Here is a 12,134-nt window from a genome sequence, read left to right on the forward strand (position 1 = left end):
AAATATAATAGAACATTACAGGTGTTCGTAAAGTAAAACGAACGTCCGCTGGAGTGTACCTGCAATAGTTCAATAAATATTTCTCAGGGTCATTTAAGGTTATGTATTGAATCATGTTGCAGAAAATAAAACGAAATGCCTTTTTTTTTTTTTTTTTTTTTTTTTAGATAAAAATTATATAATTTCATAACAATATATAACGTAAAGTTTTTTTTTAGAAAATAATTAAATTTTTCAAAATTCAACTTTGCGAAAATTGTTTAATGCTCTAACATACAAGGCTGTTTTACATAGAACAATAAACATCTTCCTTATTCAGATTCGAACCTGCTCCTAAAATCACTAGGCTTTTTTCCTGCCTACAGGACTATAGTGGTTGAGTATGATACCGGTCAAACCAGCTCCTATAAAGACTACTTCCGTGCCAAATACTCATCCTTGTTCTTCTTTCTTTATACATTTTTTTTTTTCAAAATTATACGTATATATTTTTATATATCTTATATCTATCAATTTTGGCTAATGAAGAGTAATTTTCACATTACTAATAAAATGCCTTTTTCTTTTCATTAGGTTAAACTTAAACTTAGGTGAGCATAAAAAATTTATAATCAACACGAAAATTAAATCTAATGATATAATAAAAATTTTCTTAAAAAACTTTTATAGAAAGAGGATTCAATTGCATTTTTTTTTAATTCTATAAAATGAATGCAGGTACGTAAAGCATTAAGTTAAACTTTTCAATTCAATTCCAAGGTTATACTTCTACATTGAAGAGCTATTCATTTTTTTTTCTAATGGGTTGATAAGGTTTCGACATTATTTATGAATTCTTAAATACACATAACAACTAATAATTTACAAAGATTTCATTTTGTATTTTAAATAAGATTAAAAATTTTTATTTATTCTAAAAAGATGTTTATAATTTAATTTATGATAATAAAAACAAAAAAGTAGCTAATTATCCTAAAATTTTAGTAGCTAATTATTCCCCAAAACGAATAATTCCGCTCTCCGCTTCACAGAACAGCAATCAGGCGACTCATTCGGCCTTGGTGTAAATTACCTATTATATTTTTTATATTACATTTTTGATTGAATCTCTTATTAATTTTTTTTTTTATATTATTTCTTATGCTATACTTACATTTCTGAATTCGTGGAAAATAACCCAAACGAAATAGCACGAATGGTTTCTTTTTCGAAACTGTATGTTTGACGTCATAAATTAAATATAAAAATAACAATTGACATTTATTAAAAGTAAAATTTTCAGAAATTTGTAGATACACGACATAGGATATGATCAATACCTTAGACTAAACTATCCTATTATCACTTATAAAATGCATTTGCAATTTGACCTAAACATGTAGATAAATAAAGAATACACATTGTTTAAATTAATGATCTTCTACTGGAAGAGTTTCTAGAACTATTATGAAATTGGTGCATGACAATTGTTTAATTATTTGTAACAATGATCTAAAGTACATTTATAATTGAATTGCAGGTCAGCTCTCGGTGTTTGTGGCTGGTGCAGCCTATTGTTGGTTCGAGCCGCTGACACTGAGGCTCAGAGAGGACCCCAACTTCATGATGAGCACAGAAGGGGTTTCTTGGCTGATCGCACTCATTGAACTTGGGTGTGTCATTAGTCCTATTATAGCTGGCTATTTATCAGATAGGTAAGCTACTCAAAATAAATTGGCAAACAAAAGACTAGCAAGATTATTGAACTTGCACATTAATGACTATCCATTTCGATTTTATTACAGATACGGCAGAAAACCTGTGTTATTAAGCGTCGGGCCAATGTGTGTCGTGGGCTGGGTTATGGCTGTACTCTGGAAGAATATTTGGGTCCTTGCAGTCATGCGTGTACTTCAAGGAATGGCAGTTGGAGTTGGCTTCACCTTAGCACCAATCTACACGGCAGAGGTCGCGGACCCCAAGTTGAGGGGGGTACTTTCAGGAACCTTCCAGACAGCTTTCTACACCGGAGCATTGTACGTCTTCTGCACCGGACCATACCTCAACTACGACAACTTCATCTATACTTCCTTACCAGTTCCCATTGTGTTCACCATCATTTTCAGTTTCTGCCCAGAGACCCCCTACTACTTTCTAATGGACGGGAAGGAAGAAAAGGCCAAGGAAGTACTCAAGTACTTCAGAGACAGCATAGACGTGGATGAAGAAATCGCAAAGATGAAAGCTGCAGTTGAGGAAGAAACGTCGGGTTCCAGTTCTTGGAGGACTCTTTTCTTCGACAAGGGGGAGAGGAAAGCCTTCATAATCGTCAATATCGTCTGCCTTGCGAAATTCATGACTGGGATGCCAGTAATAGCAAACTACGCAGTTGAGACTTTTTCCATGGCATCATCCTTCTTGCCTCCGGAAGAGATGTCGATCGTCCTGATGAGTATACTTGCTGGGATCGCAGTTTTGGCTGCTTTCCTCTCTGATTGGTTTGGCAGGAAGCCACTTCTTCTTGTCTCTTGTTTCGGTTGCTTTATCGCTCACTTGTTCACAGGATTGTACTACTATCTGCATGAGAGGACGTCCTACGAAGATCAACCATGGATGCTGTATCTTGGAATTGTCCTTTATTGTTTCTTCTCCGACATCGGACTGGGTCCTCTTTTACAGACCCTCTTGGGAGAAATGTTTGGAGCCAACACCAGGGGACTGGCAGGTGGTATCACTGAAGGGTTGGGTGCTGTTTGGTGTTTTGTAGCTCTTAAGTTATACAGTCCCGTGAATGAAGCGTTAGGAGTCTACTTTAACTTCTGGTTCTACTCCGTTGTAGCTTTTGTTAGTGGAGTTATTTTATGGATCATGCTCTACGAGACTGCTGGAAAGATGATCGGGGAGAAGGAGGACAAGCCTAATAAAGGTGCTTCGTAAGTAAAGATAGTGAAGCCATGTTAGATGATTACATGATAGGTATATTGTGATATTGCCTTTATGTTAAAGGCTTACAACATTTTTATTGCTGTAAATAATAAACTAATATGTGATCTCAAAAAAGTTTCCATTTTAAACTTTTTCAATGAACCAAAGGCACGGAATATATAATAAACATATACCCGATCCTAAATCCCATCCGCTTACTTATTTGATACAACTATCATTAGATAAAGAATAATAACTTTGATGAAGAAGTTTAAACTAGAATCACAAAAGTTTATACCTAAGTTAATGTTTTAACCAAGTTTATGTTGTGAAAAAAAAAATGACTCTTACTGAGTTGAACATTTTAAGCAATTAACGTCTAGTTGAATCAAGTTTATATTTAATAGTCAGAATATTCTTATGTTTTTGGTTAACCACGGTTCTAAGGCGTAGGGAAAAGGAGTTCCAGAAACAACATTTATTATATATTTATGTATTTGTATTATTCCATATTTCTATCGTTTCCTTATTGGATTCGATCTACAGTTCTGAGAAATCTATTATCTTTCTATTTAAATAAAAAACTAGATAACACAGACCCTATGCTATGCTATGTTATGCTAGATGTAATTGAATATGTATAGCATATTATGATTAGATATTATTATCTTTTTATTTTCACGCTCACAAAAGTATTCCTTCTATATTTTGACCAGCTCATTTTTCTAAGTGTCCAATTTTGAATGTATTATTGATATCATTTAACATTTCATCCAGGTTTTATTTTATTTCAATTATTTGTTCTGTATTATTTTTCTTTCCTGGAATAAATTCTTATTTTTGTGGTACTGTTACGTCAATAAATTTTTTTTTTATAAATTATAACATGTATAAATAAAAAAAAAATAACTCGACTCTAAATTCTGTTTTATTTTTTTTAAAGCCCCTTTTGCAGATTTTTTTTATTAGATATTCGACCAGAGTTCGAAGATATTTTGAATCATGTTAGAACAAACCTACAATACAACCAACTTTTTATCACTCCTCATTCATTTTTTCATCAAAATATTTTGTAATTTTTTTCATTCATGCTTATTATCATTTTCATAACGTATTTATCCATTTATTCAATCAAGTTTACTTGGATGAATTTCATAACTAACTCAGACTATGGATTACTTGTTCTTCGGGCGTCTTATTCTCTTACTCATCTTTTGGCTGAGCTAGGAGTCAGTGACAGATAATCGTGGCGGTGCATGTACTAGCCGGATGGATGTGTCTGTTCCTTATTTTCGAAGAGATTAAGTATGAAGTACCAATGATTTTCTGCGCTCTTGTTGTCATGAAATATTTTTTTATTTATTGACATTTACATCTGTATTTACACAAAAATACATCCACTAAAGTTGGTGCTAGATAATGATGGTATAATACAGACTTGTCGAGAAACTACTCACTGGTAGAACTCTAATATCATTTCTACATTATAAGGTCTCCAGATTTATTTTCAACCTTCCTCAGAGGATTGTCAGGAAATGATGAGGAAGCAAGTTTAGAAACCAGTGGGGTTTAGGGATGGTCAGGGAGTTTATAATGGAAGGAATGATATCTGGTTCGGGCTAGATTCGTTCCATAAAGAACATTAAGGTCTTTATGGATGATTTTACTTGTGACTAAGTAAGGAGCACTGATGATTTTACGAAGGATTATGAAAAAAATTAGATAAATTTAGTGGAGTCCCAAAGCTGAACTCTTTATATCCACATATGCTTTATTATTGTCATGTAGATCATTCCTTTGTAATGGATTGGAAGCTTAGGCCGTTTTTCAAGTAAGTGCTGTAATCGACGTGGAGTTTTATGTTAATCTTACCCCTGTCAAACAGATCCACTACCTTGGACTACTGAACAAACGGCTAACCAGGAATCCTCACAAAAGACTGAAAATATAGGAAACTACAAGTCGATTTTGACTTACTAGTCAACATGGACAGTTACTAGTCAACAGTAGACACTTACTAGACAAATGGTCCTCCTTACTTTGTCACTAATAAAATCATCCATAAAGACCTTAGTGTTCCATATTTAACCGATCTAGCCCAAGCCAGATATCACTCCTTCTATGATAAACTCTCTAACCATCCAAACCCATTAGTTTCTAACTTTCTCTTCTATTCCTGACTATCCTTCGGAGCGTCTGAAAAGAAAATGGCCACGAGACCTGCTAATGTAAAACTTTATTAGAGTGCTACCAATGGGTAGTTTCTCTACACGCCTATATCACTCCATAATAACATACATCAAATTTCAGTAAATGTATAATTATGTACAGTTGTAAATTCCAATAAAGATAATAAAAAAAGCATGGCATCAAGTGAGGGTTTATTGATTTTCCATATTTAAAGAAAAGTAAAATAGAGTCTCTACTTTCAGAGTACCAGAGGTCACGAGTTTTTATGAGAATTTAAGTAATAATTGAATAGGTTTTCAATAAAAATTTGAATTTTTATTTTATGGTAATAAATAACATTAAAAAAATTAAAGACTCTATTACAGTTATACAGCTTATATCAGCATATATATCAGATTTGTTTTTTTGTTGTCCTTTACAATTGACAATGAAGCTGTACTGAAGATTATGAACCATATCAGGTAAAATACGGTTGAGAGAGACAAAGATACAATTTACACAGTGCTCTGGATATTAATAATAAGATATCAATGCCCCAACGAAGAAAAGGGACTCAGTGAAAATATAGCAAGAAATAAACAGAATTAAAAAAAAATTATTACCAGTACTTCCAAGAGTTATATATTTAAAAGTAGTTTTTAACATTGCGGCTAAATTTAAGATTAAAATAGAAAATAAATTTGAGAGGCCTTGTGTAAATGAAATATTTCCTATTAAATTAGTTTTATATTAAATAATCTATATATCACCAGCAAATTGACATATCTAATACTCTGATTGTTACTCCAATTGTTACCAGCTCCCAACCACTGTGTTTCACAGCCTTACGAAGAAATTTAAATCACAGAACTTTATTAGCATAATATGAAATGAAAACATAAAATGATGAGACCCTTTGGCCTTAAGTATTGGACAACAAGTACCAGGTGAACATTACAAAAGCTGAACACTAAAATAATAAGCTCGAGGACCAATCCTTGCTCTGATAATCCAAAGTGGTGTATTTGTACACCTGTGCCTTCAATTGGATTAAAAATTATCGCTTTTATTCCAGGTGTGTATATAAGATAAACAAACATTTTTTTTATAATGAGAACACATGCAATTGGATTATAAATAGTAGAAAATAATCAATAAATTGTAGTTTATTACATTGATGATAAATCTTACTAGTAGTAACTTTTGGGTTTTAATACACATGTTAGTCTCTGAATCTACTATTTTTGTTTACTAATAAAAGAAACTTTGTCCTGTTCCTCGGAAATTTTTTAAATTATAGAAATTAAAAACAATGCGTTTTCGGACTTGATTCTTTAGCTATTGGAAAAAACAAAAACAAGATGAAATAATCATTCTAAAAAAGTTAAACTTTATTGAAGGAAATTCTTTTTAGTATTTCGCTAGTAACTGAAATATACCCGTGTCGTAGTGTAATATAATTTATTTATGTGAGAGAAGAAGATGCAGAGGCTACGCCATATTATACACAACTTTTTCCTTACAGACTGCTATATACAACTTATCTCCTAGAGAGTCCTTCGACTTCTCTCTAGAATAATAAATCTTATACCTAACATGAGGACGCATTTATGTCCCATATGAAGATGGGGACAGAAAGCTGTTGTAGAAGAGAGTTTGTATGAACTTTGAGTGGGGGGGGGGTTCTCTCCTCCACCCCTTATTTCGAAAATAGAAAAAATGTTTTTACTTATAACTTGTGAACTAACTATATTGAAAATAAGCATTCCGTTAAAAAAATTTAATCAAGCAAAATATACTATAATACGCATTTTAGATTTGTTTTTCGTTTAGACTCTAGAGCTTGCTATAGAACCTTTTGGGTCCTCTGCGAAAAACTTTCTTCTATGTTTACGGTTTGACCTAGGCATACCTGAAACTTGTAAAATACTTAGTTTATAATAAATGACGTCAATACTGGGATACGATCAGAAAATTAGAACACAGTATTTTTTTTTTTTTTTTTAGCACGCTCTAGTCGAAAAAGAAATATAATAAACTCATTTTATAGGAAATCTTGTTTGCTTTAAATATTTATTGTTTTTTTATCAAACAGAAATACTTAGCTTCCTAGTTATAAGCAATACTACTGAAAACATTTCCAAGATTTTGTTGTTATTTTTTTCGTTGTGAAGCCACTATCGAAGAGAGATACCAGAAAAAATTTTTTTTATTTATTTATTTTTATACCAGATTAGCCTGGTGGGCCTTACATGGTTGATATAACCGTTATATTATATATATATATATGTTTTTTTTTTAACAGTTGATTATGGAGGGATACAGTCTCGTACAAAAGACACCCCTAACTATATACAATGTTCTTATTAAAAGAAAAAAAAAAGAAAAGAAATAGATAAGAATAATGGTTCTTAATAAAAGAGGAAAGTAAAATTAATTAAGTAACAAAAAGTATTAAAGTATTAACAAAAAATGAGGATATTGGTACACTTAAATGAAACAACCAGAAATTTAGAAGCATTTCTTAACGATCGAATTTTTCGGATGATTTTATAGCGCTCTCTTGCACTATCGTAGATTACCCGAGTTACATAACATAAAAAAATCAGTGAAGACTAAAATGACTTTATTCTAACATATTTACAAGAACTACATGTTACTGTTACTGTTAGAGAGTGTCTCTCTTTTTCTAACTTCTCTAACTTAGCTATCTAGACTAGGAAATATATATGAACACTTGAGAAGAGGGGGTAAGAGTATGGTAACACATGGAACCATATGTCTAAAGTGACTTAGGTTCAGTTGGGCAAGGAGCAATTGTTTAAATTTATAATACCGGTTCCTTAACTCCCGAAATAAAACGCAATATACGAATTTTGTACGAACTTTTGTCTACTTTAGCTTCATATAGGATATTTATACACGAAAACCACTTTTTTTCTTGCTATTTGCTAAAATAGAAAACAAAAATGTTTTAATTAATATTAAAATTATAAATTTTCGTTTATAATAAAGTATAACATTTTTGGAATGGTTATTACATCATGCACTTGTTTTTCTTCAGGTGCCTCTATACGTTTATAAAATAATGGCGAATTCGCGCATGCGTAAACGTGTGAATAGGTTATTTATTGTGGCCGAAACAAATGGTCCTGAATTTTTGACTAACCCGTTGAATTTCGGTTTTTAGGTACTGCATCTTTTTTATCATCTATTGTTTCAAATGTTAAATTAAACTTCTAATCCTTACAATCCAAAATCCATAATGTTCCCTACTTTGTCTCAAATAGAATCATTCATAAATACTTTAATATTTCATATGTAACCGATATAATCCAAACCAGATATCAATCCATCCATTATATACTCCCTAATCCTCAAACCCTCTAGTTTCTAATCTTGCTTCTTCTTCTAATCCTCTAAGGCACCTGAGAAGAAGATGGCTTCGGGACCCTCCAGTGTAGATATATGATTACAGTCTACCAATGGGTAGTTTCTTTACATGCTTTTATAACTCCATTTTTATATTAGATCAAATTTACGTAATGTGTTTTTATGTAAATTGCAATAAATAAATACAAAAAAAAATTAAATTCTAGAAGGAAGTTGACATTTGTAGGTTATATCATATTTCTATTAACTTTTGTCATTTTCAACTTATTTTTCTGATATTTACGTTTGCTTTCGTTTAGCCCATATTTATTTTCTTGCATTTTATAACGGTAATCGATTGTAATAGCCAAAAAAAGTTAAACAAGCGTGCAAGAGTATGGGTACAGATTTTTGTTGCTTCCTTTGTTTACCAAATATTTGTATAGGGTGTTTTTTTAAGCCCGATAGAACTTGAAATTGTAAAAAATAACACAAAAAATTAAATTGTAATCAAAATTTTTTTTTTATTCGAAAGATCAATACGTGACATTAACATTTGAAAATGATTTCGGGCATATTGGCACCGCGGCTGTTCTTGACGAAGCGCATTCTGTAAAATTGTGTTCAGCGATGAGGCGCATTTTTGGCTTAACGGGTTTGTTAATAAGCCAAATTGCCGCATATGGTCGTGCGATTTGACACCTCTCGATTATTTCCTAATGAAGTCACTGGTTTATGCTGATAAACCAGCAACAATTGACGCCTTGGAGGCCAGCATTGTTCGTGTTATTCGTGACATACGGCCAGCAGTGCTCGAAAAAGTGGTCCAAAATCGGACGTCCAGAATGCGCTTCGTCAAGAACAGCCGCGGTGCCCATATGCCCGAAATCATTTTCAAATGTTAATGTCACGTATTGATCTTTCGAATAAAAAAAAAATTTTGATTACAATTTAATTTTTTGTGTTATTTTTTACAATTTCAAGTTCTATTGGGCTTAAAAAAACACCCTATACAAGTTTCGAATTTGTGGCAAGTGGTAAACGTATAGATTTAGCATTTCATTCAACGTAAAATATACTCAAGAAACACGTGTCACATATATTAAATCTGATATTTCTTTACAGAACACACTCTGCCTCCCTCCACCTCCCAAAAATCCTTCTAATATTGAAACTTTTATGAACTTCTTTGATTTTTCAATATCTAATAAAGAAACTGTTTTTAAAAAAATTTCTGTAATTGGAATTGTTAGAAAGTTTGAGTCAAGTACTGTATGAAGCATACCTTCAACTTAATTGCCAGATACACTTCACTTTTGGTTGGCTGGTTGGATTTGAGTGGACTCTCTAATTGAAAAATGAAACATGATTTAATGAAAAATAAAATTCCATTGTCTAAGTTACATGTGGTGTAGGTGGTGACCGAAAGAAAACATTTATGATTAAATGGTTAGTAAATTTTGAATGGCTGGGCTATGGAATTGTAGATACTGAGGTGGTTGATGATGATTACTATGTGGTGGTGAATGTTAATTATTGCCATATGGACTTACTTCATTCTTCTTTCTTCCCTCCGCATTTCTACACCTCTCTTCCCTCTGCTGCTGGGAACTAGTCAAGTAAATCTACTAACTCAATGAGCTATTATAGTATATAATGTATTATGGTGGCCCCTTCAATTCAACCTTTCGGTAGACCTTTCGTAGGTTACTCGGAACAAGTACTGTCTGGAAGAGCTTGAGTATTGAAAGAAAAAAATGAAGCTACAAACTCAATTTGATATAATGGCAGTTTTAAGATATTTTATCAGTCTCAATTTTTTTATTAACTTGCACAATATATTGTAAGCCATTCTCTGATGTTTATAATAAATAATTAATAAAATTAAGACAATCTAATCTGACATGTACACTTAAACTCATATTCAAGTGGTTTCCCATTCAATGTGTAACTATACTTGATGATTAATGCACTTGCACCACTCTGTCTACAAAACTAGAGATATTGAAAATTTCATAATTGACGATCGTATAGAAAATTAGGCATTTATCATAAACGATTCACACCTTGATTTAGAGAATTCCTCTCGACCTAAGTAAAATATAATGTTTTTTTAAAGGAATAATTAAACAACGCTCTCAGATCTGGCGCCGGTTTTAGACTCACCATTCAATTATTGTTTCATCACATAATAAAACTTTTTCACAATAGCACTTATGATTAAGTGGTGAAATAAACCATCAATATCTCGCATGTCCCCTCCACTCCTTCAAAATATTTGAATGATATTAGCCGTTACAACTGGGAGAACTTCAGTCTTTGAATTGAACTAACATGGTGAAATAGCCAACTCCAGCATAGTCAAAATGGTTTTGGGAATCGGAGCGTCTATCAACCGTGGTTTGCTGAGGCAGGTTATCGTCAGCACTATAAGTGAGTTGCCTACATATATATATATATAACAATTTTCGGAAATAAAATAGTCCAATAAAGTTTTTGGTAAAATAATTTTTTTATAACTTCAAACTGTATTGTTACGTTACGCTTGTAACGAATATTTTCAGTTTTATTAATTTTAATATACACTATAAGGTAATAAAATAAAATATAGTTCAGTAAAAAATATGTTAATTTCATAACTAGACTAGTCATTTAGAATTATTTTACATAAATACAAGTTTTAGATTTAACAGGTAGGTAAGTTAGTTTAAGTATTTAGGTTCTGTGGAAACTAGAAAAAACGAAATTGATGTGAAAATAGAAAGCGAGGTCAAAGACATAAAATACTTGTAATTTTTCAATTTCAAAATTTTGTCCAAATACTTAAAAGTTAGGCTATTATTCTTCCCACAGTTCTTTAGGGATGCGAAAAAAGTGGCCTGTTACACTATGGGAAAATCAGCACCTTAAGGCTTTTGAAAATAAAGTATTACCTAAAATATTCGGATTGAAAATGAATAAGTAAATTGGGAAATTTAGAAGATTACACAACGCGGGATTGTGGAAATTGTATCCGGTAAATATAATTCAGTTTATAGCATTGCGGCGAATAAGATGAGTGGATAAGGTTGTGGAAAATAAGTATCCCTATAATGTTAATAAACACTTAAACGTCCGAGTTGTAGGCCAAAACATAAATCTGAGGATTCCGTTAAGACTGATTTAGTAAATTTGGTTTTGGAGAGGCGGCACTAGACAGATGTATGTAGAGAACGATTGGTAACAGTATTAAGCTCGTTAAAAGGTTTAGATTGTATGTATCCAGAGCATGGAAAATTTACTCCATCCATCCATTTCACTTAAACACTCTACACAATATGGGTATGTCAGTGTCATTTATATGGGTTCCAAGCCATGTAGGAATCGCAGAGAATGTCAAGCCCTGGGATACCTCCAGTCGCAAATGCCGTAGAAAGGAGGTTGTACTGACCAGACTGAAAATAGGTCACACGAGGCTCACCCCCTCCTATCTTATTTCAAAAGAAACGCCTCCAATCTGCAACAACAATTTGACAATACGCCATATTTTCCAACAATGTCCATATTTCACACCACACCTCAATAACTTATTGATAAAACAATAGAATTAGTATTTCAGTTTTTAAAATCAAAATATTTACTGAGAAAAATATAACGTTGCACGGAAAAAAATAATAAATAAAATAAATAAATAAAATAATAAATAATCA

General features: G+C 32.1%; 2 protein-coding genes across 2 annotated transcripts in view; both read left to right on the top strand.

The window, feature by feature from the left end:
* The window catches only part of LOC106690862 (facilitated trehalose transporter Tret1), an 11,223-nt gene extending 7,488 nt beyond the window's left edge, over positions 1-3,735 (top strand). The window contains exons 2-3 of the mRNA XM_014436447.2: positions 1,520-1,694; positions 1,785-3,735. Of these exons, the coding sequence (XP_014291933.1) occupies positions 1,520-1,694; positions 1,785-2,916 (1,307 nt within the window). The 3' untranslated portion in view covers positions 2,917-3,735. The remainder of the gene's footprint in view (positions 1-1,519; positions 1,695-1,784) is intronic.
* Positions 3,736-10,733: 6,998 nt separating this feature from the next.
* Positions 10,734-12,134, top strand: part of LOC106690860 (facilitated trehalose transporter Tret1) — a 7,171-nt gene continuing 5,770 nt past the window's right edge. Inside the window, exon 1 of the mRNA XM_014436443.2 lies at positions 10,734-10,878. Within this exon, the coding sequence (XP_014291929.1) occupies positions 10,812-10,878 (67 nt within the window). The 5' untranslated portion in view covers positions 10,734-10,811. The remainder of the gene's footprint in view (positions 10,879-12,134) is intronic.

The sequence above is a fragment of the Halyomorpha halys genome, unplaced genomic scaffold (genome assembly GCF_000696795.3).
Source record: "Halyomorpha halys isolate HHAL.00 unplaced genomic scaffold, Hhal_1.1 Scaffold1920.1, whole genome shotgun sequence".
Classification (NCBI taxonomy): domain Eukaryota; kingdom Metazoa; phylum Arthropoda; class Insecta; order Hemiptera; family Pentatomidae; genus Halyomorpha; species Halyomorpha halys.